We start from the raw sequence: 24,971 nt of genomic DNA, 5'->3' as shown, positions 1-24,971 counted from the left end.
GAGGCGTTAGAAGCCATTTCTAGAAAATGCTGATAAAACTCTTGAAGGTGGTCTAAATTTCTAAAACATTTAAAAATCCCATCCTTTACTAAGCCTTAAGTGAGCTTCTTATTTCAGTCTAGTCATATATTTAGGCAACAAGTATACCTTTAGGACCTATTACCTGCCCGACTCCATACCAGAAACTACATGAAAGCAGACCCACTTCCTGGAACCTTAAGGTCACACCCAGTTATAACCCAGCATGTTTAGTAATAGTGTTGACACCTTCATTCACATTTTTTCCTCTCACATTTTTTTCTCATTGAGTCTCAAATTCCAACAATTTGCATCATCTTTCATTAAAATTGAAGCTTTCCTTCTTCCTTAACAGAAATCCTCTATTTTTCTTAACTTTTAAATTAGAAATCAATCTAGATGATATTAAAGGTTCCACTTGGTTCTCTTTGCCTAGAAATAGAACTGTATATTTTCTGTTTATTCAGTCTTCAATCAACAGTAGTACCTGGGGAGTAGGCTGCATCTCCCATTCTAACTGATTCTCCTGGTGAGAATCCACTTTATTCTGTCTGTCCCTCCCCCACCTCCAGCCTCTTGAGGATCCTGTTTTATCAAAGTCCAGTGTGACCATGAGGGAAGTTCTTCAGAACCCTGGTTGTGAGGCTGAGCAGATAATGCCCAACTGCTCAGTCCCAGGCAGGAGGAATGGATGGAAGACTATGGACAGAACTAAACTTGTCTTTTACTTAATTAAAAAAAAGTCTGGGAGAGAAATACAAAATTCTAAAACCACAATAAAGTACCATGGTTCACACCCACTGGGATGGCTATAATCAACAAAATGGAAGATAACAAATGTCAGTGAAGATATAGAGAAATTGGAACTCTCATACATGCTAGAGGGATTGTATAATTGTGCAGCCCCTTTGGTAAATGGTCTAGCAGTTTCTCAAAGGTTAAACATATTTACCAGAAGACTCAACAATTCCAGTCCTAGGTATATAACCAAGAGAAAACATATGTTCTCACAAAAACTGGTGCATGAATGTTCATAGCAGCATTATTCACAGCAGTGAAAAAGTAATCAAAGTGCTGATAAATGTTCCAGCATGGATGAGCCTTGAAAACCTTACACTAAGTGAAAGAAGCTAGTCACAAAAGACCACATACTATAGGAATCTGTTTATATGAAAGGTCCAGAATAGGAAAATCTATAGAGCTATAAAGTAAAATAGTGGTTGCGAGGGTTTGGAGGGTATGAGGAGTGGTGGTATGATGACTAAGGGATATGGGTTTAGGACATGAAAATGTTCTAAAATTGATTTTGGTTCTCGTTGCACAGATCTGTGGATATAATTAAAAAATCATTGAATTGTCCACTTAAAAAAAATGAAAAGAAAGGCACATACAAGAATTTCATGTTAAATTGTTCATTCTTAAATTCTTAAACAGTGTAATAAAAAGTGAGACTATGTGGGTGATGAAGGGATCTGGCTTTTATGTATTTGTAGATTTATCAAACAAAATTACTTTGGTCAGGTTTATGAATTTTGGGGCCTAGCCACAAAGGTTTTATTTATAATATTTGTCCATGTATTTCTTCCTTGTGTCCTCTCCCAGAAAATTTGAGATCATAGATACAACAATCAAGTAAATTCAGATTCTTCCCAACTCCCTAGCCCCAAATATATCAGTCTTGTAGTTTCAGGAGCATATAGAGAAAGGTTTTGAGTCCTTAACACTAAAGATAAGTTGTCACTACAGTAGAGACCCAAAGATAATTCCTCGTCTTCTGTTTCATATTAATTGTCCTAAGATTGCCTGGTGATTTATCATAAGAATTAAATTTAAATGCTAGAGTCCGTTCTGTCCCTAGAAATGTCTCCATGACAACAAGGGGACCTCCTAATTACTTGCAGACATTGCTACAAGAGTATTTTGAGGTTATTCAACTATTTAGAATTCTGGCAATAAGAGAAAGTGAGGAATTAATGATAGAAAAGCATTCTTGGCAGTTTATATCAGTAGGTGTACCTGCAAAGAAAGGGCTACTGATCCACTAGAAAGGTATTTGCATCCATGATAATGATCTCTGCTTAAAACTCCAGTCATCTCACTTTTCCACACACTTCCTGTCTTCCCTGGTTCATCCTGTTTTCTATACCATGCCACACTCTTCCTAGCTCATGATCAAAAGTAGAGCTCGCTAGCTGTACCAGTGACATTTCCTCTGTGCCATTAAAAACTGTTTAGATGTGGAGTCTTTCTCCTTAGCCACACTTAACTTGTATAGCCAAGATTACTGAAACAAGGAGTATTTGGCAAGGCAAATACATTGTGAAATTTGTTTTAATGCTTTGGCTCACGGGTGGCTCTTGGGCTCTGAGTTAGAGCTTTTTATTGGTATTTACTCTGGTGCTCTGAGAGTGTAGCAGTTGAGTGTTTAAGAAGAGGTCAAGCAAACGGATTCTGGCATTAGATAAAGCTCCTTGGCAACTTGGCTCTTGTACTTTTTAGCTAAAGTCCTCTGGTATATTTTCTTTGTGGAAAATAGTAGTACGTACATCATTGGATTATTGTGAGGAGCAAACGAAATACTTAAAACACAATGTCTGGCTCAGCTGCAATGTAGGACCATATATGCAGTGCTCTCCAGACAAAATGTCTTAACAGGGAATGTACCATATCAGTCTACCCAAGTTCCAGAGGTGCAAAGAGCATCTTTATGAAAAGAGAAAGAAAAGTTGATCTTTTCTGGGAAATGCCTATTTGGGTAGACTTCAGATACTGGATAAAATCAAAGATGATGACCTAGTAATTAAGAAGGGATTGCTTATTATAGATATGGGAAGTGACATTAAAGAGAGCAAGAAAATAGAAAAAAGGGTACTAGATGGTAATTGTTATGTAACAGGTCTAATTGGAATGGGAAATACAAGAGGGATGGACACAAAATTCAGATATCCTTAGGAAGGTTCTGAAAGATAAATCATCTTCAGGGAGGTGGAAAGCACAGACTGAGGCACAGGCAGAGATGGGTTATTAAAAGACTATTTTGACTTGAGTGTGAGAAATTTTTTTTCAGCTTCACAGTTGGAAGAAACTGGCAACAATCAGGGAAATACAAAAAATTAGGGGGTAGGGGATAGGAAAAACAGGAGGTGGTGAACACCAGAAGTGAGTCCAGGTTAGAAACTGTGTAATTAAAATCTCGATAATTTGAGATAGAGGTTTTAGAAGTCTGATGTCCTGAGACTCTGCCTCTGACCAGCACCTGGAGGCGGGTAAGACCGGTAATCACACTCCTTTTTACTTCCCGTACAAAAGCCACACAAAATTATTTGGCCCTAAAGTGAGGAATAACAGCAGTTTCCATTCTTTCCCATCCTGACCAAATGACCTTTGACCCATCATTTAACTTCTGTGCAAATACAGTCACTCTGCTTAATGGAGATGTTTTGAAAGTGTTGAGTGTTTCAGGTAGACAAAAAAATGTCATGATGCTCAGCTTTTATGGCTTTGTGTGTGCTTGGTTAGTTTCTCTATCAACAATCTGCTCTCTGGGAACAAATAGGTACTTTAGAATCTTCCCAGATTGTTTCAGAGCACTTGACTCCTTGGGCTGAAGAAAAAATTTACTGCTGCCCCAGAACTTTTATATGTTGTGTGTGAGTTTGTTAAAGTACTAAGCAGTTAATTTCTCCTGTAATTTTCATTCCTGTTTTAAAGATGCCCTGTGATTTCATACTCATGGCAAATACATGTGCTTTCAATGAAATGTAAAAGGGTATTTGGGATGTTGGGCAATTTCCCAGTCAGTTTCAAGCCCAGAGCTGTCCTTCTCCTTTAGCACCTCATGTAGGGGCAATGTTACAGCCCATTTCAGAGTGAGAGTCTCTTGGAGAGCTCCTAACTCTCCTAAAGTCTGAGTATTAGTCTCAGGTAGTCATTCTGGTTTTGTTGGACTTTATCATCACTGGGTTCTAGCAATAGGGCAGTTAGAAACTGTATAGCTAAGAAACATCCCAAATTAGAAAAACCTGAAAGTAAAAATGACACCCATCATCAAACCTCATTTCCAAGGCATTGTTAAAACCATCAGACCTTATTATAAAACCAGACCAAGAAGCAGAACTTTATTTATAATCTAAGTAATAACATATGATAGGGCAATGGCTTATAAAAACAATAGCACATCATTTCAGAGTCACTGAGGGCCTATTTTGAACTCAAAAGATCTATAAATATGGCTTAAGATTATCAAAGCTGGAACTAGAGCCAGGTCTCCACAGTCCCCATCCACTATCCTTTTCATTATATAAAGGAAAACTGCTCTGTGGGGAGGGCCATGGAGGAGAGATTAAAAAATAATCCAAAATCCTTGTAGCATAAGTGAGCTCTTCTGTTCTGAGAGAGTTTGGGCTCTTCCAGTACCACCATGAGGATTTGCCTGAACATGCTGGTTGATTGACTGGCATATCTCCTTCCCTAGAAACCATTAAAAATTCATCGGCAAGAGTCTGTCTTGGGGTTCAGATGAATTGTCTTCAGGGCAGAAGATTAGAAGATGTCATCTTGATTTACAGTGAGCTAAACTGTAGGACCTTTAAGTCAAATACCCATGAGCTCTCCTGATCTGTTATTATTGTTATCATCCACATTTTCCTCTTAATTTAAACTGAGCTGGTTGTACAAAGGGTGTTTCTGTTTCGTTTCTCAGGTTGTGGTTTCTCGATCGGGATCATCAACCCCTCATGTGAATTTTCCCCTGGATTCCCAACCCGTGTCTCCAGAAGTTATCATGGAACACCCATTAAATCAAAATGGCTACACACTCGTTGTCACTGGGAAGAAGGTAAGCCCTGTCCCCACGGCAGACGCTGTGGATGTGTTCTTCCTGTGGCTAGTTACAGCCAAGGTCGTGTGATCCTTCTGAATTTCTCTCTTGGTCTTGGAATCACCTCTCCTCTATCAGGTTCTTTCTTGAGTATTCCAGAGATCTGAAATCAAGTTAAATGTTTATTCAGGGACAATAGGACCTAGGGGAGGTCCTTTTCATAACATGTACATACGTCTCCTTTTGTCTTATGTTTTTCAATGAGAAAAACAAACACAGAATGAAAATTACAAGTCCTAAGGGCACAACTCTAGAGCAAGCAGACCTGAAACATACATTGGAATCCCACACCAGCCCATAATCCTTTTTATCTGAGAGAAGGGGGTGCATCTTGATGCCAAAATGGTACGTAAACTTAGTTTCCCCGGGGGATTTTAGTGTGTGTTCCAGCATCTTAAATTATACTATCTTGTTATTTTTAAATCATCTCAGAGCAGAATGTCCCTACTAAATAGAATCTCTGACATTGCATGACAATGTTTGCATTCACTGGGCAATAATGGTAACTTTTATCACATACATGCCAGCAATAGAGGGAAGGAAGGAATTTTCTTTAATCACTTAATTATTATAACATGATTTGCACACTGTTTCTAGTAGACTCTGTAAAATTGTATTTCCATGTATCTTTGGTGTATTTGCTTTTTATTTAACAAAGAAAGAAAACCCTCTGGTAGCTTTTTCCATCACTTTTCTTCCCAGATCACCAAGATCCCGCTGAATGGGTTGGGCTGTGAACACTTCCAGTCCTGCAGTCAGTGTCTGTCCGCCCCTCCCTTCGTGCAGTGTGGCTGGTGCCATGATAAATGTGTGCATTTGGAACAATGCACCAGTGGAACATGGACTCAGGAGATCTGTCTGCCTACAATCTATGAGGTAGGAATCTCTATCAGCTGTTCATGTATGTTTTTTGGTAAATACAAATCCCATTAATAAAAAAAAAATCTGCAAATCTAGTTACTCATTCAGCTGTGAGACATCAGCCAAACACCAGCTCCCTCCAGGTTCTTCCTTTAGGGTGGCATCTCGGCACATCCCCAGGTCCTGCACCAGACACGTTTGCTTTGTACTCACTAAGTCGATGCTCTCCTTGGGCATTTGCTCTCCTTTAGTGTTAGGTGACTAAGAGTGGTGGCAAGTGAACAACATTGCTACCATTTCCTCACCCTGGAGCCTGTTCCCTCTTGACTCGCCCATGTCATGATTCCTTGCCACCTACTTTATCTACCAAGTGCCCAGATGTGAGCCATGCTGGGGAAGAGAGGAAAGAAGGTTTCTTCCTGTCTGGTGCATAGATGGTGGCCATGTCTCTTCTTACTTCCCAGGGTAATTTGAGAGGCAAGTAATAGCCCACACTCATGGGTGTCTGTGTTCCCTCTCTCAAGTTCCTGGAAGAACACTAGACATGCAGTGATGACTATACTGACATATACACTCCATATCATTCCATTCTTTAATTCACTCCAAAAATATGTATTGAGTGCATCCCACACAGCATGCATTCTTCTAGACACTGGGGAGATACAGGCCCCAACAAGACAGAAGTGCCTCCTGCTATTAGAGAACTGAGTTTCTAGCAGTGGACGTCAGCCATGATATTGTGGCCACACTTGCTCTCTGTTGCTTTATTTGCTTAAGCATATATTTGGCACTGAAAATCTCTGTGGCAGTTTTTCTACATGTCTTCTTCCAAACACATTTTGCTTGAAAATACTTCCCTGGTGAGGACCCAGTATGTATTTTCTCTGCCTACATGTAGAACAGTTGGACTTTAGTAAATGGGTCTTGTGAAAGATTCAAGTTAAAGGTCTCGGTCGCCTGGTTCAAGCCTAAGTAAACAGAGTGTACAAGTCAGAACAAGAACCACCTCCAAGCCAATAGCTGTTTTCATTTAGTTACGGTTTGGAGCAAGATTTGTACTGGGTGACTGGGTTTTAAACCAAATCATTTTCTGTTAGGTGTGACACAATTATTAGGACTTACCTCAATCAGCCAGAGAATAAACTAGAAGATTCTAAGAAAAATTTTAATCTATACTGTAGTATTTATGTACCCGTTTTTGTTTGTTTAATATACTTTACAACCACATACAATTGTATACTTTTTTAAACACACAGCCTTGGCAACTTGAGACACTAGAAATCTGAACTCAACTATTCTGTGAAACAGATACAGGAAGAGTGTTGTGCGTGTGAAGGCAATTAAATCACAGCAATTTAATTTCAAAAATAGCCAAGGTAGTGTTTTAAATAAAGAGCAGATGGAGAACCTATACAAAGGGATTATTTAATTTTGACCAATTGTCTTCTTTTTATCAGTCTTGAAAGCTATATAAAATGGTTAAACTAAATATTTTAGAGTTTTCTAAAACCATAGAATCTCTCATAATGTTTGAATCTCCCTCCTCTGTCATCTTTCCTCACTCTAGTACTCTGTAGCTGGCGATTTTGAAAGGTTGCATTGCATCATGCTTGAGTTGGTGAGGCCTGAGTCACATGATTAGAAGGAAAGTAGTGCGGCTGAGTCCATAAATCCCTTTCGGTTCATACTTGTTAGGGAGATTTCATGCTGCACTAGACCACAACATTCAGCATTCTTACTGCAAAAAATTAGATTACTCATCTTTTTCTTATCTGTCTTACACTCTACAGGCACAAAACCTAGCTGATATATAGTTTTACTTTCTAATAAATGTAAGGTAACCTGATTTTAAAGGTACATGATGTTCAGTGACTGAAGTTCTTTGCAGTTCCCATATGAGAGATCTTGGGATTGCAAGCCCATTATTTCATTTCAGACATGTTATCTGATCTCATACTTAAAGAGAAATGAGAAATGCTTCAGAAAAGGAAGAGAACTTTTCCAGTGTATTCTGAATTTATTAAGATAAAGTTGTCATATATTATAGGATTGAATTCACTCCCAGTGAGACGGTAAAACAGTTTATTAATTGATCAGAAGATTCAGATAAGAAGCAACAGTGATATCTTATGGGGGTGGGAGTCATATAGGCAGTATACTGTCACCAATATACTTGTAATTTTTTTCCTATGGTAGAGACATATTTTAATTTTCCAAGTGTTTTTGTTGTTGTTTTCACTTTCTCATGTATTATCTTGATGGGCTTTGAAAACATAATCATTTACATCATTTTCACCCATGCAAGGACACCAGTTACTTCTGTGGCTATTCCTCCCCTGTCCAGACAGGGGAGAGACCCAGCCTCCATGGCTCTCTGCAGGACACTCATTTCCTTCCCAGGAGTTTCTCTACCCTTCAGGGTGACTCAGAGTTTGCCAGCCCACTGTTAGTTATATCCAAGGGTATATAGTCCAAGACTGCATCCATCCTTTTACCCTGGAAGAGTGAACATTAATAAGCTAAAGGTAAAATGCTCAGATGCCCCCTTCTAGTATCTCAGCCAGGAGATGAAAGCCATGTAGAGCTGGCCTTTCGAATCCTGTCTAGCAGAGATTTATAATATTCATTTCTGTTGCCAACAAACCAATTGAAAAATTCTTAGTTTTTCTCAAATCATCACCCAATCCTTTTGCCTTATATAGGAAGTTATGATGTATGTAGAGTGACAGACTTCAGTTTTTCTGTAGAAAGAGGTGATCTGGGCAGAATATCAGGCCACCATCAGCCTTGGGCAGCTGTTTTCAACAGGGAAGGCTCTGCATTAAACAAGGGAACAGCAGCTGTGCGACTGCCTCAGGCTGAAGAGTCCAGGAGGGTTAGATGTCTTGTTCTCTCCTACTGAATTTCTAACATAATAATTAGATTTTTTTTTTCTAGCTGTTCTCATTAGCTAGACACGGACAAGGTAAGTTTTCATGAAAGACCAACTGTGTAATGGATTTTATGGGTAAAATAGCTATCATAAAAGCATTAAGCTAAGACTTTAACAATGGTAAGAGTTTGGTTTGCAATTATTTACTTGGGATGGATGGGAATGTTTACAAATTTGAATTTTGTTAAAAGTCCTTCTAAATTGTAAAAGGATCATTTTTAGACTTTCACTAACTGGCCTTTAGCAAATACCTTTACTGGTTTTGAGTTGCCTCTAGAGTGGTGCTATATTTTCCCACCATTGTACTTTACAGCACAATTTACAATATGTCCCCCCAAAAGAGCATTTCCTTTCTCAATTGTCACAAATCTGCTGAGGAGAAGCATATTTTTAACTTGGAAATTTGTTTTGTTTTAATACTTTTAGCCTAAGAACCGTTGTCTATGGACTTCATAGGAGCCTAATGCTGTCTTATATCACAGTTGCCGAAGTTTTAGTAATAAATTCAGTTTTTACTTTTCGTGCACCAGAAAGTGACCCTGCAATTATAAAATGAACCTATTATTTATTTTACATTGAACACAGGGTGGGGAGGACTCAGAAATGAAATGGAAAATAATGCCAAGGGAGATAATTAGAAACATTGCTGCAATACAGATCACATGTGGAGCTCTCTCCCATTTTTTTTTATCTATTTCTAATAGAAATAATATACTGTATGTGTTAAATATTACATCACTTTTAAAAGGCTGAGTGTGTCATCTAACCAGCTGGTGTACATCAAATACAGACCATATTTAAGGAAAAATCACAAATCAGGAATGAATGTGAATTAACAAGTCTAAAGAAATAGATTCATTTGTTCATTCCTGGCCCATAGATGATTTATAATAAATAATGAATGAATGAATGGCAAATATGTGTTGAATGCCCTCTATGTATTTGGTATTATGATAGCTGCTGAAAACATTGGATACTGAAAGAGGTATTTTTACCTTGTGACTTTCTTCTCTGGGTGGGAAACACCATAGCAACAAGGATGTGGCACACACCCAGCTGGAGCACAGAGCATGGCCTATATTGGCGCCTGGCTTCTAGGGACTATGAAGGTTTTTTTTAATCTCAGTTTGATCTGGAGGCCCCTAGAGGACTTACGAGCATGTAAAAGTGTGGGCCCAAAGAGTGTCTACTCCAGCCCAAAAGGTAACTAGAGACAGATTCACTTTACCAAAGAAAGCTCTTCATTCCCCCTCCCAGGCTGAATCTGCTCTGTCCCATCTCTGGATTTCCTGAAAACTTATTTCACTAGCATATCGTACTGTTTTAATGGTTATTCCAGACTCTCTGAAGTTTGTGATCCTTTTGCCTGTAGTGAAAACTCAATTTTTTTAGATAATTTGAGAATGGAAGAATTTCAGACTATTTGAGGATACATATTTTGTTTGCTTTATACACAACTGAAAGACAATAATATTTGGGTATTCTTAAATGTTTGTGTTGCCCTTACAGGTTTTCCCAACTAGTGCACCCCTGGAAGGAGGGACAACACTAACTATATGTGGCTGGGACTTTGGTTTCAGGAGGAATAATAAATTTGATTTAAAGAAAACCAGAGTTTTCCTTGGAAATGAGAGCTGCACCTTGACCTTCAGTGAGAGCACAACAAATATGTAAGGATCTTAAAATGCTTTGCTAGGGTGTGGTTGCACAACAGGTTTTGTTTGAATACTTGTAAAAATTGCCCCCAAAGTCCATGTCTTGAATTAATAAAGGTTTGGCCTGTCACATCTGTCTTGCCTGAGGGTTTCAGCCCTCTGAAAGTTCACTATGGATTCAATGAAACCAAGGAATAACAATGGAACGTTCTTGTGATAAAAGGGTTTATACCCGTCTTTATTACCCAGCAGTAGGTCGAGCACTAGAGTCATGTCTGTGTCCAACAGTCTCTAGGTCTATAATCCTCTTCTGTCTCTGTCCTCAACACTGCCACCATTCCAGCCTCTACTCTCCTGCAGCCGTGCAGCCCAGACTACTGGGCAGAGCTCTTTATATAGAGTCAGTAATAACGTATTGCCCACACATGTGTAGTGAGCATGCAGACCAGGGTCAGGTGAGAATCCTGACCACAGAAACTTCCGTTTTCCCAACAAAATCCCTTATGGATCTTTTCTGTTTTTAATCCTGTTTGTTTACCAAGATTAAGGAGGTTGAAAGGTGATATTACCTAGATGAAGAAAAGAAGAATCCAGCATCTGGGAGTCTTTCAACTATTTTTGTGACAACTCTTCAGTAATTGGCTAGATTTGAAAGAGTAACACTGGTCGGGGTTGCTCCATCTTTAAAGTCTTCAAATATAGGGTCTCCAGTGAGTTTTTCTGTAAAAGTCAATATGGACCTCCTCTCCTAAATTCACTTTCTAAACCTCAAATGTAGTGAAGCAGCCCAATCTTCACTACACAGTAAGACTTTTCTTATGAGTTTAAATTTGCATTCAGCTGATATTTATTGGCACTATCATGTAAGGTGTGTCTCTCACTTAGCCATTTCCAAATCCCAGGAGATAGCAATATCATTCCCATTTCACAAAGGTGGTACCTGAAATTCAGGAAGGTGGAGGATAGCTTAGCGAGGTAGTACAGAGAATAAGGCCTGCAAACTCAGCCTTCCTGATCCAAGACCTGTGCTTGCACCCTCTATAAAACCTAAATCCCATAATGAAGAAAGAACACAGAAATTTTTTAGTTATCATGTAGTAACAACAGCCAGACATTTAAAGCTTTATGGTTGAACCCATTCTACCAAGTGGTTATTTTATACTCATAGAATTCCTTCTATGGTTACATATAGGTCTAAATCTACTCATTTTACTGAGACCAAAACATCAATTAATGTCATACTTGTTTAGTTTAATGGCAAAATAAATTCATTCTGGAAATATCCCTTATAAGTTCCTATAATTGCATTATTAATTAGAGCTTGTAAACTGAAACATAATAATTCATTCTCTAAAAAGTTACTTAATAAAAACAAATTATGTTTATACTTTTTCAGGACTATAATAAAATTATTAATTCAAAATAGTTCTATGGAAATCCTATTACAATTTCATAATTTTTAAATGACTTAAATAAACAGGCATAACTACAGAAATGTACCTGTTGACATATATTAACAAAGAGATTTGGCTTATTTATAATTAACCCATTTGTTTCATATGCTGTTGAAATACTACCTCTGTCTTAGTTATGCTGAACATTATGCCTATAATTTTATAGGCTTAGGCTTAGATCATTATAAACTTTTCAGTTGAGGTGAGATCTTCATTGATAAGGTTTAACATTTCCTGTTTTGTCTATATAAATAATATAATACAGTCAATATAAAGCTTATCATAATAGTACAGAAATTGAATTATACCATTTCAGCCCTAATGCTTTACAAAACTCTGCTTTCTATTCAGAGTAGTCAGTTCACAATTTAATGTCCATGCATAATAAAAGCCAAACCAGAAAATGCCTTTAGATTTGTGACATACTAAACTTTTCTTTTCAGGTTGAAATGCACAGTTGGTCATGCAATGAATGAACATTTCAATATGTCCATAATTATTTCAAATGGTCAAAGGAAAGCACAATATAGTACGTTTTCCTATGTGGTAAGTCTAAACATTACTTTTCTAATAGATTAGGATATTTAATTATTACCTAATCTATTTAGAGTTATAAAATTAACAAGTTACTTTGTTTTGTTTTGTTTTGTTTTGTTTTTATCTCCCATGCAGAATCCCATAATAACAAATATTTCTCCAAGTTATGGTCCTAAGACTGGTGGCACTTTACTTACATTAACAGGAAGACACCTCAACAGTGGAAATTCTAGACACATTTCAATTGGTGGAAAAACATGTACTTTAAAAAGGTGCTGTAAATTTATTTTTTGTTGAATCAGTCAGGTCAGATTAGTATCTATACCTAACAAATCAAGAAAAGATTGTTTCGTGTGTGTGTGTGTGTGTGTGTGTGTGTGTGTGTGTGTGTGTGTGTAGGAAAATCAAGATGTATATTATTTACTGTATTGCTGATAAACCTTCCCAAATCCATCACTCCCTTTTGCTGATTTTTATACCATTCCTTTATCGTATATTAATTCCATTTTTAAATTTTATCTTCCCACCCACCTTTACTATTATATCTAAGTATCATGGGTATGCTATGAGCTGTGAGATTCTGGTAATTGACAATAAATTAAATATTTCCATTATGATTTACAGTTAGACTAAATCACTTTTGTGAAGTGAGAAACAGAGGAGACTGAATTTATAGGGAAGTTATGTTTTAGTCTCTTAGAGTTGGAAAAACTCAGTTTAATCAAGTATCAAAAGGTTACAATAAAAATTGGTTAAAATCCCAAACGTTTTGAAGTAAAAAATGACTTTTTGCAACAAAGCTAAGTTTGGGATTCAGTTAAATGTAAACAGCCTACATTAGAATGAGCTTTTTTGCTCTCATCCACATCAGGAAATTGTACTGAGGAGCCATTGAGTGATGTCCTTTTGATTTATGAATAAAATTTTAAAATATGTGTATCTCCAGTAGCTAAGTTCTTTTTTCTTAATTTCTTTTTTTGTTCAGTGTGTCAGATAGTATTCTCAAATGTTATACCCCAGCCCAAACCACTCCAACTGAATTTCCTATTAAATTGAAAATCGACTTAGCCAACCGAGAGATGAACAGCTTCAGTTACCGGGAAGACCCCATTGTCTATGAAATTCATCCAACCAAATCTTTTATTAGGTAAGTAAAAGCTGCTGATGGGTGTAAGAAAATAATGAACAGAAGGGTGACTTGGCTGTTGAATAGTCAAGAGGAATTGTAGCTTTATCTCTGGCTTTGATGCTGTTGCATTTCTTTTGAAGGTTACCTTTCCAATTCAGGGGTGAAAACTGCATTTGGGTTCTGAGTACAGTTTAACTTTATCAGTGCTAGTTCATGCCAAGAAACATTTTATCCTATTATGTTTTAAATGGACTTCAGTAGAATAGCTTAACGTGGCACCATAGTATTTACGCACTTATGACATGTCAATTCTGTACTAACCTTAGTGCCTAAAAGTGGAATCATCTTTTCTTCTCTATTCTTCATTGTATTGCCCTGCCTGCTTTAGATACAGCTTTTCCGTATACCAGACTCCTTTGAATTAGTATCTCCTTGGACCCAGTTCAGTCTGCCTTTTTTCTGTTAATTCAATCAGTCTGGCAACAGTAGTTAAGTTTGTTTTTTCTTTGCATTTTTTTAAAAGAGAAAAAAAATTTATTTTTCATATTTGGTAAATAGACAAATGCATTTCTTCAACTTATGAAATATGGATGTCTAAAAGTATTTTCTAGCTACGTAAGTGGTTTCCAAGAGTTACCATTGACTTTGGCTGTGGCTATAATTTGTAGTCACTACATGTGATTTAATTTAATTTCTCTCTTAAAATACTCGATAAAGGAAGAATCTCTCAACATTGCCTTTTCTGTTTTATTTTGCCAGTGGTGGGAGCACAATAACAGCTATTGGAAAAAACCTGAACTCAGTTAGTGTCCTGAGGATGGTAATAAATGTGCCTGAAGCCAGAAGGAACTTTACAGTGGTAAGTCCTTTGAGTGATTGGTTGTGCTTAAAGCTCTACATCTCTGCCTCATACCAGCTTTCAGGGTACATAGGACATTCTGGTTTTGCCTGGAATGTTTGCTAGTTCCTTCCTTGCAGCATTCGATTTTTTATTCAACAACTAAAATGATCTTGTCTCAGGATAGCATTGTAAAATATTCATACTCGCACATATACACAAATATACATTTATAATGATCAGATGTAAATGATGAATATCAACTTGAGGCAGTGTTTTTAAAGACAGTTTGTACAAATGGAAACCATGTTATTCCCTGTCTAAGTCAGTTCATGCTGTTACAACACAATACCATAGACTGGGTGGCTTAAACAAGAAACATTTATTTCTCACAGTTCTGAAGACTGGGAAGTCCAAGATCAAGGTGCCAGCAGACCTGGATGTCTGGTGAGGACAGTGTTCCTTTTTTGTAAAAGGCCACCTTCTCATTGTGTCCTCACCTGGTGGAGAGAGAAAGAGGAAGCAAACTCTCTTGTGTCTCTTCTCATAAGGGCCTTAACTCCTTCATGAGAACTCCACCCTCATGACCTAATTACCTTCCAAAGGCCCCATCTCCAAATACCATGATATTTGGGATTAGGATTCCAACATGAATCAGGGGGCAGGGGGCAGTTAACAATCAGTCCATAACATTCCTCTATCCCCCTTTTTTTAATGCACCATAGAACAGCAACCCTTTTGCTCTAATAAAACCCTTGGGTGAAGCCTCTAATCTTGCAGTAGCATCCTTATCTCTCTAAATGGCAGACACACAGTGTGTTCTTACACCCCTGTCTTTTTACCATTCTTGACTCTTTTGTAAGCATGTTATCAGGTAATGAGAAAGAGCATGAGAAGACTCGTGTTATGACCTAGAGTGTGTATGTTTGGTATTTCTCTACCTTTTATTTGCAAGTTCAATCAAAACTTAACTTTATGCCTCCTTAAAAGTGATTGAGCTGTTTGGTGCTCTAACAGTTTATATAGGTTACATTACAATCTTAGTTTTTAAGTTAGACCTTAGAAAGATTGGAGTTATTCACAAAGATTTCGTATTTTTGTTGATGCTTTTCTCTAATATAAAATACTATAATCTAGTTGAACTTACGCATTCAACTTAGAATGAAAGTTCTAAGTGCCCCCTCTCAAGCAAGGTCTTGATTGGGTAGGTGATATATTGAATTACAGCACTTTCTTTTAGATTCCCCATCCAATATTTCTTGAAGACTAAGGCCACAGTGTTCTTTAATTACAAAAACCAATTTGGGGCTAAAAATGTCAAGCCAAATCACCAAACAATAAGGTCATGTCAAATGAGATTTTTCTTGACCTTCTCAGTCAGCCACATTGCATCACCTCTAAAGAATATTATTAGATTTTTATCATATTCCTGAGAGACGGTACTCCAGGGAGTCACCGTATGAAGTAGAGAGCTTTGAAACCAATCCCCACACATGGCCGCAAATAAAGTTAGAATACCACTGCTATTAATTTATAGGCCATCAGTTCTCCACAACCAACATAACAATTTTTCATTAACCAAATAAGAATAACTGTAATCCTCTTTGGTGTTGGCATGTGACTTTTTAAAGTAGAAATCTGAGAAGTCACTAGTTTATCTATTTCACACCAAGCTTACATTATTGAAATAATGACTAAATTTCCTTCCTTCTCCCTTATCAGCATTATGATGACATGTAGAACTCCTTTTGGCTTTATTCACTCATTTGTAATCAAACATTTATTAAAAACCTTCTACATGTGAGACATAAGAGTAGTTTATCCCAAGGAAGATTTGAACAATGGTAGAAGATAAGAATCTTATCTCTTTACGTATCTGGAAAATAAACTGTTGTTTTAGCTGTAAACACTTCAGTACAATAGAACTATGCATTAGAATTGGACAAGAATGAAAAATTCAGTGGGTCTATTTGACTATTGTTTGTGAAAACTACCTTAAAAAGGGACATGCGTTCCTTTCATGTTCCCTGATGTTTACAGAATTTGAAGCTGACCATGATGAATTGAACCCATTCATTATTAAACAAATAAAAACACTAGTCTGATTTAGATATATCGATGCAACCACAATAACTTTTAAGTTCAACAAACTCAAATCTTTTAAAATAAAAGTGCTAATTACTTTCTTAGCAAAATGCATATTAATTTGTTAATATGTTATAGCCTAGAAGCCAGCAGTTTATTGTATAGTTTTGAAATTTCTTACTGCTGTATTGCCACATAGAGAATTATTGTAATGACAATAAAATTGTTCATTTCCATTTTTCAAGATGATAGGGGTACATAGCTCTCACATAGCTATTTTTTGCATTGTAATATGAATTTAATACAAAACTAAATAGTATTTTATTCATAATATCTATATACCAGGTTTTTTTATCTACAGACAGCATAAATTTTTAAATGTAGGATAAATTTTTTTTTATTTTAAAGAGAAAATATCAAATACCCAATTTTGCTTGTGCTTTTTATGTATATCCTGAGTCCTTTTTCTATTGTGGACGTAAGTAATTGTTTTATCTCCAGCTCTACTTGTCGAAAAAAGGAAATCTAAGGGATGTTGTTGCTTGTTTGTCTTTTCCTTTGGGGAGAAAATGCAGGCACTTAACCTTTAATGTGCCACTCAGTTGCTGGTTTGGTCTGAGCACAACCAAGAGGAATCACATTTTCCAACTTCCATAAATTAGGATTCCAAAGGGGAAGATTTCAAATGAGAGATGAAAGGGCATGAAATAGTAATAGTAGAACCTTTGTAAAATAGACTAGGAGAAGATTTACCAACTTAGGATATAGAGTGAGCAAGAAGCCACATAGCATGGGAGTTAAGACAGTAAATTTTGGAGCCAGTGGCCTTAGATTTATGTTACTTACTCTGCTATTCAGAGCTGTATGACCTGGTCTAATGAAAAAAAAAATAGCTCAGTTTCTTTGATCTGTAAATGTGGGTAGTCATAACAGCTACCTCATAGAATTACTGTGAGAATTAAATAAGACCAACCTTGTAACGTATTTTGCACAGAATGTGGCACTCCGTAATTAACAGCTTAAAGCACACTTATCACCTAGCTATGATGTGAATTATGTGCTTGGCTGTTGATAAAGTAAGTGCTTTACCATGGAGTATTCCACATTTCCACATTGTGGTAACATTTTAATCATACTTCTTAACATGAATTGCCACGTAAGGGTTTTGCCCTGACTCTCACAGCTTGGTTTAAAGGTGGGATGTGAATCATGGACTGGCTGCACAAAGGCCAGCTCACACTCTGCTATAACTTGCATAAAACAAGGACACCGTCCCTCCAGGTGACTGCCCTCTGAAGGAAAATAAAGTGGTGGAGGGAGACCCAGCTTCAGATAGATCACCATAGCTTATTCCAGGCAAACAAAGCTGTGTGTTCCTTTTGAAGAAAACTGTGTTGTTCAGATAATTTTGCATCTGTTGTATTTCCAGAAATGTGTTTTTCAACATTAGAAACTTAGATGCAGATTTTTTTCATAAATATTTATTTTCAGTTGAATGTCTGAAGCAGTGAAAGGTGAAAGTTGCTATTGATGTTACCAAGCTCTATGCTGTCTACAGTGTATAATTGTGTCTTACTATAGGCATGTCAACATCGCTCTAATTCAGAGATCATCTGCTGTACAACGCCTTCACTACAACAGCTGGATCTGCAACTCCCCCTGAAAACCAAAGCCTTTTTCATGTTAGACGGGATCCGTTCCAAATACTTTGATCTCATTTATGTACATAATCCTGTATTTAAGCTTTTTGAAAAGCCAGTGATGATCTCAATAGGCAATGAGAATGTACTGGAAATTAAGGTAAGAAATGCCTAAAATGCTCTCTTAAATATCAACTTAAACTTAATTGATTTCATAGCTCTGTGAATAGCATTGTTGTACTTGGTCATTATCTTATACTACATCAGCAAATATCTAAGCTCTGAAAAACAAATCTTTTCAGCCTAAGGCTAAAAGTAAGTATAATCGTGGGCTGCTTTTAATAAAGCATTTAGAAACTCTTTCTTGTGTATATATTAAAAAGCATCAAATGTGGGACACAAATCCATTAAATAGGCTACCGTGATGCATTACCAGGACAATGTTACACATTTCCCTAGGCACTTCAATGTGCTCGTTACAGGATAAAAGGTAAGAGTCATGAAAGTCAACATATCAAATATAGTTCTGTACTTCCTTATAAATACTTGGCATTTTGTATCTGGGTGTGGTCATCTCTAAGCTTATTTTATTTATAAATTGAGATGGATTTCCTCTACCTTAGATTACTTAAATGTAATTTAATTGGAAAATTACAGATCATCTTTTCTACCATCCTGTTGCAAACAAAGAATACTGAAGCCCAGAGGGGTTAAGTGGTTTGACAAGTGATGAAACTGGCAGAACAAAGACTAAACTACCGCCTTCTTATGCTGCGTCAGTCGTTTTTTACTTCGAATAGTAATAAAAGAGGCAAAATGATCAAAATAATTATCTGGAGTCCCATTCAGTAGAAACAGCAGAACATTCATCCTTCAGCATGTTCTTTTAGTCATTCAAAATTTTTTCCCTGAAAGATAGCAAATATGAACAAAGTAATGGGATAGGCCTTGTTTAGATATAATATAAATTCCTGTAGATCATCTCCATGTAATAATATATTTCTACTGAAAATTTTCTGTCTTCTCAACATGATTTTATCTACAGCCAAACTTATGCACATTTTCACACTCACACAAGTTTGCTAACCTCACAATTGTGTTTTGTACAATAATTAAGCAAGCCCAGCATGAAATTAGATGGAAGGCTGCTTCAATGAGCAGCATGTTTACTACAGCGAAGTTCTTTCATCTTCTTCTTTAATTAGTTTTAGAAAGGGAGAAAGAGCTTTTATCGCTTCTTTTTTTCCAATAAAACTAATCTAGTGTGACCTTTGCTTTTCAACAATTATTGTGTTTGCTATTTGAAAGATTCCATTTGGTTTTTCCTGATGAAGACGAAGGTTTATTTGCAAATATTTTTACACCCAGATAAACTCTACTCTTCTGTTCCTGTATCTCTGATGGAAGGATTAGAGGTAAATGGTTCTTTATCTACCCTTCCAAGCACAGTCTTAAATGCAAGAGCAAACTTCTTTCTCTGTAAATTAAATACCTATTATTCAATGTCCTACAAAATTGTTGGACCAAGAAAAACATGATTTGACATCCTCAGCCTTTCAATGCTATTCCCAATGTAGCTCAAGGGGTCTCTGGAAACAGGCACGAAACACTTTCTTTTTTTGCCTCCACACAAATGACAGAATGACTCTTTTCTTCAACAAGTGTACTGCACCTGTCACATCAGAGTGGCAATCTGGGCAGTTTAAAGGGATTATTTTGGTATCATGATTCATTGTTCTCCCATACTCGGTTTTCTTTTTGTATAAGAGGAAATCTAAGGTGTAAGAGTATTTGTGTGACAGCAATTTAACTACTTATCAATTTCTAAAGCTGATCACATTAAAGCCTCTGTCTCTTTTGCACAGAAGCAGAGGAAAGCAAAGCATGAGAAATGAAAAGAGAAGGCCTCTTCTGGACATGCAGTGGACTGTTTTTACCAAAAGAACAGATGCCATTTTATTTCATGTTCGGCTTGTTCAATTACCATTCAAAACATGCATATGAACTACGTCTGTATTCCATCAGTAAAAGCGCTAAGGAGAGAATCACATGTGTTGAGTAAGATTCGCTCCTTATTGCTAGGAAGAGTTCATGCTACTCAAGCAGCCAAGCAACAAGAATTCCCTGGCTGAGAAGAGATTGTGAGAGTTTTCAGCCCTAGCTATAAAAATTGCCTTAGTCAGCATTTGGCCTAATACACAGTGACCATCAGGGTCAGCCAAGTTTGGATCAAGAGGACGTAATAGAGACCAAAGACCAGTCCCGCCTCAGTATGATCCAGAAACCCCATTATGTGGGGGATAGTTTATAACCAAGGCTTCAAGTCAACCAGGACCAAATGTGGACAGTGCTCATCAGAAGTAGACATCTCTAGGAGTACACAGTAGGACACAATGCCATGTCAGTAGCTCACATTTGAATTTTAGTTAACACAGTATTCTGACATATATTATTTCATTTGAGACTCACGTAGACCTGTGAGCTTGAGAGTCAATGATGATTATCCCCATTTGCAGATAAGCAAACCGAGGTTTCAAAAAACAGGTGATTTATCTTGGGTTACTTAGGGAGCAAACAGTAGAACTAGGGCTCACACTCGGGTTTCTTGATTCCAAATTTGGCCTTCTTCTACTTTGTAAAAGTAAATTACAATGTACTTTTCTTTCATTTGTTGTATAAATAGCTATACAATTCTTTAAGTGAAATAGCTTTAAACTCTTTACAAATATCTAAAAATCAATTAAAATTAAAAGAACTCCATATTTTTCCTTAATTTCCTTATTTGATTTTTTTTTTTTTTTGGTACATGCACTTATTTTATGGAAAGTAGAAAAGTATAGTATTTTATATTGGAACATGGACTGCGTGACACCTGGGGTTTGTCTTATTTTGGAGCATATTGATATATATGATAATAGCAGTGCTTCGAAAGTCCAGTCTGGAAATGTAAGCTAAAACACTAAAAACTAAACACTAAAAAAGATAGGATGGTAAGGGAAGCAGGGACTCAGGCTGTGTGACTGCAAGCATAAGAACAAAGTTTGGGAGCTCAGGCAGAGAAGAGACCATGCATCAGTGTCTAGGCCTCAGAAGGATCTGGAAGGGAGCATAGTTCTGAGCCAACCCAGTCCACCTGCTGCCCAGAGCCAGCCAGAGATTATCTTCTTCCCCTTTCTGATTAATTTACCTGCAACTGTAGGCCTAATGAAGCCAGTTCTGTCTCCAGACAGGATTAAAATGAAGGTCTCTTTCTTAGAAGTCATTTGGTCCAGTGCCAACACCTATTCTTATTGATGGTAGTCATAAACTAGTATTTCTCTGTGCTACGCACATTAATATCAATCCTATGAAATAGAACACAAATAAATAGCACCTGTGGTTTCACAGTGCCCCAGCTTTTCACAAATGACCAGGGAACTTTTTCCCCAAATGCCTAATAGCATCCTACAGAATTAGGTTTTGAAGTCTTCTGTGAAGTCCCTACTGAGGGACTTACATCCTCAGATGAAGTGTAACTCTCACCCACCATTACCTGCTCACTGATTTTTTTGCCTCCCTGAACTGTTGTTGGCTGTCTAGGTCCTGCTACCAGCTTGCACCTCAGTGCTTTAGCTGGCTTTCCCAGACTCAATCTTGTATCCATCTGGAGATACGAAAATTTGTAAGACCACCCATCTCCTGTTATAATGCTACTTGTCAAATCCTACCTATTTCCATTGCCATCTGCTCTGTTCTGTAACCAGTTTAGACATGGATCCCAGGTCTGAATCCTAGATAGGCACATGTCATGCCTGGCCAGAGGTGAAGAGGAAATGGACAAGGAACACCCTGATATGAAAATTGGTAATAATTAATTTCACTTTAGAAATGTATTCATTTTAACATTATAGTGAGACAAAGGAACTCTTTTTCATTTTTATATTCTCAATAACTAGAATTGTGTCTAACACAGAGTAAATGGTTAAGTAGATATTTGTATCAAATGTAATTTGATTTGCTTCATGACCTAGTCCTTTCCTTAAACCTTAGTTCTCAATGTGTAAAGCCGGAATAACAATAATATCTACTTAGGAGGTGTCTTTACAGGATAAAATGAGATAATTGTTAACTCTCAGTTCCTCTATGTATGTAGGGGATTAAAGACCAGAAAGTTCCTTCTAGGTTGCTTTATTTAAAAGCATATATTACTATTTTAATGACTGAAGAACTGAGCCAAATTTATAAATATGTTCTTCTGTTTAATAGTTAATATTAGATAATAAAAAAGTAAATAATAAAAATTACAAAATTTTTTCCCACAGTTCCATAAAGCTGTGTATATTTTAAATGACAAAAAGTAACCTATACCTATTTTTATTTTTTCTGACTCAGGCCCCTCTGGTATATAGTAGTGGACTGTCAATATCACCTTGTGATATCTTGGATTGTGGACTTTTAAAACAATCACACATACAAAACTGATAGTAATTTCTTCCATGTTACTACTTACCATGTGTTTCCTAGTAAGCATAAATGAAAGTTGTTTGGCTGCGTGATATGTGTCCTGTTTCAGAGAAAGCTTTATGCAACATCCAAGGAGACTCTTGAGCCTAAAAGAACGGAGTATTGGAAATGCAAATGCAGTATGTTCATCCCTTCCCCCAGTCTTCATTATTACCTAAGCAAGCAAGACACATTTAGTCATACCCTCATAAATCAAGCCTTCCTGCTCTTTAATCTTTCTGTGTCATTCCCTGAATTCCCTCCAATATGTGAGTGAGCACCTTAGCCCTCCTCAGACCTAACCAACAAGTTGTCATTTGAAGCCCCAAAGTGACCTGTGAGATTTATGTGCTTTTGTGTTGAATTGCCCTGTGTGGCTGACCTGGTTCAGTTGGAGTACACATACTGCCTTTAGAAATATCATAAGAATAGGATGTGTCTATATCCATTTTTTCTTAACCTCCAGATTCATGTTAGGAAGAAGTATTTTCCTCCAATTCCTGTTCCCAGAATAGTATCTGGCCTACCAATCTATTGAAATGCGTTTGAAACAATGTATGTAAAAGTGGTTTGCCAAGCATTAAAGATCACATAAAACAAAGTAGCAGTACTGTAGTTATTATTGGCTGCTCTTTGTCCAAGAGAAAAAGAGTAATATGTTTTGATCTATCTCTTTCATTAAAGTAATGGCTTTTTAATAAATAACTATGCTTGTTAAGTCTTGTTATGAGAAATTGTACCTACATTTTCTCTTCTTTCCTGAGGCTATTTATTGATCTGTTCAACAAAACATTGATATTTTTTAAATGTCTAATGGTAACTTCAGGTAACTAAATATGTCAAATTGAATAATTTTTTAAATCCTCATGTAACTATGTAATTGTTAAAAATAATGTAACCATGCTGTCAAATCGTAATGAAAATCATACAGCATCTCATAGGAATTTCTTTAAAAATAAGTCCATTTACATACAAATGGAACTCAACCGTGCAAGGATGAAAAGAAACTGTCCAACTCAAACACAAAAGGAATGTTAACATAGATCAGTGAAATCAGAATCTCTGGAAATGGGACCCAGGCATCCGTATTTTTAAAGCTGTCATTGCAATTGTAAAAGTGAAGTCAAAGTTCAGTATCACTGCATTAGGCAGTGTTAGGCAGTGCAACAAGTGAATCTCTAAATTACTTCCTTTTGGCCAACCATTCAATACTCCTGAAGACACCAATAAGGTAATTATGAATAAGACGTCATTTGATGAAAAGATGTGAAACAAGAATCTATTTCCTGTTCTCTAAAACCCAATCTGATGGAAAAGCTGTATGCTGTGATTCCTCACTACTTAGTGCCCTGAAATGGTCACGTTCTCTTTCAGGTACCCAAATTCCCACAAAAATGAGTATCATAAATCATGTGACTTGGCAAACAACATGGCCTGTGTTTGCAGTATATTTATATCCCTTCACAATTTTTAGCCCTCTTGAAAAACTGTGATGTGTTAATAACCTTTTTGTTGTTGTTGTTCTTCCAGGGAAATGATATCGATCCTGAAGCAGTTAAAGGTGAAGTGTTAAAAGTTGGAAATAAGAGCTGTGAGAATGTATACTTACATTCAGAAGCTGTTTTATGTACAGTCCCCAATGACCTGCTAAAATTGAACAGTGAGCTAAATATAGAGGTGGGACTCCTACATTCATCTCATGATGTAAATAAAGATGCCAGCATAATTATGTCACTTGCAGGCTTAAAATAAATCATTAAAGCTCATTTATGCGTTGCCTTTGGCTCATCAGCTCAGACTTGATTCTTAGTTGTTATTTTAGAAATAGTGTACAGTGTAGAAATTTATTGTACTATCTCCTTCCTCAGCTTCAAAAGTCCTGTAAAATCTTTCTACACTGATAGATAGTAATTGCACTAGAAGGGGTGAGGATTTAATAATATGGGCAACTAGGATATCCATTGAACCACTTTGTTGTACATTGGAAAAAATAAGAGCAAAAAGAAATGTCCTTCTGAGCCACACTCCCTCTCTGTCATGCTACGCTCCTGCCACAATTTGCTATAATCCTCAGGAGGGATAAGGACACATCCAAGAGTGCCCCTTTTCCCACCTGTCATCACCAGGAGGCCAGAGCCAACATTCTGCTGCCCTCCACAGTGATCTCGCTCATAGAATAAGTAAAAGAATACATAAACACTAGACAAAGTAAAATGGGAACTGAACTATTTTATACTAAGTACTTTCATGTAGACAGCTAAATCAGATAATCTAGAACCAGAGTGATTTTTTTTTTGCATTCTTTTTTTTTTAACAGCTTTAGTGAGATAAGCTCACCTACCATACAATTTGAAGAGTAAATAGTTTTGGGTATATTATATGATTTTTTTTTAATTGTAGTAAAATGTGTATATAATACAAAATTTGCCATTCTGACCATTTTTCATTGTATAATTCAGTG

The 24,971-nt window shown here is 36.8% G+C and overlaps 1 protein-coding gene across 3 annotated transcripts in view; it reads left to right on the top strand.

Annotated features, from left to right (window-relative positions):
• The window catches only part of MET (MET proto-oncogene, receptor tyrosine kinase), a 106,852-nt gene that overhangs the window by 57,684 nt on the left and 24,197 nt on the right, over positions 1-24,971 (top strand). For all 3 annotated transcript variants that reach the window (XM_017664028.3, XM_017664027.3, XM_037023446.2), the window contains 9 exons: positions 4,721-4,855; positions 5,600-5,773; positions 10,200-10,360; positions 12,243-12,345; positions 12,472-12,608; positions 13,322-13,483; positions 14,225-14,324; positions 17,970-18,188; positions 24,041-24,187. In XM_017664028.3, the coding sequence (XP_017519517.3) occupies positions 4,721-4,855; positions 5,600-5,773; positions 10,200-10,360; positions 12,243-12,345; positions 12,472-12,608; positions 13,322-13,483; positions 14,225-14,324; positions 17,970-18,188; positions 24,041-24,187 (1,338 nt within the window). The remainder of the gene's footprint in view (positions 1-4,720; positions 4,856-5,599; positions 5,774-10,199; positions 10,361-12,242; positions 12,346-12,471; positions 12,609-13,321; positions 13,484-14,224; positions 14,325-17,969; positions 18,189-24,040; positions 24,188-24,971) is intronic.

The sequence above is a fragment of the Manis javanica genome, chromosome 6 (assembly GCF_040802235.1).
Source record: "Manis javanica isolate MJ-LG chromosome 6, MJ_LKY, whole genome shotgun sequence".
Classification (NCBI taxonomy): Eukaryota; Metazoa; Chordata; class Mammalia; order Pholidota; family Manidae; genus Manis; species Manis javanica.
Note: the sequence above shows the minus strand (reverse complement) of the source record. Positions and strands in the feature narration are given on the sequence as shown.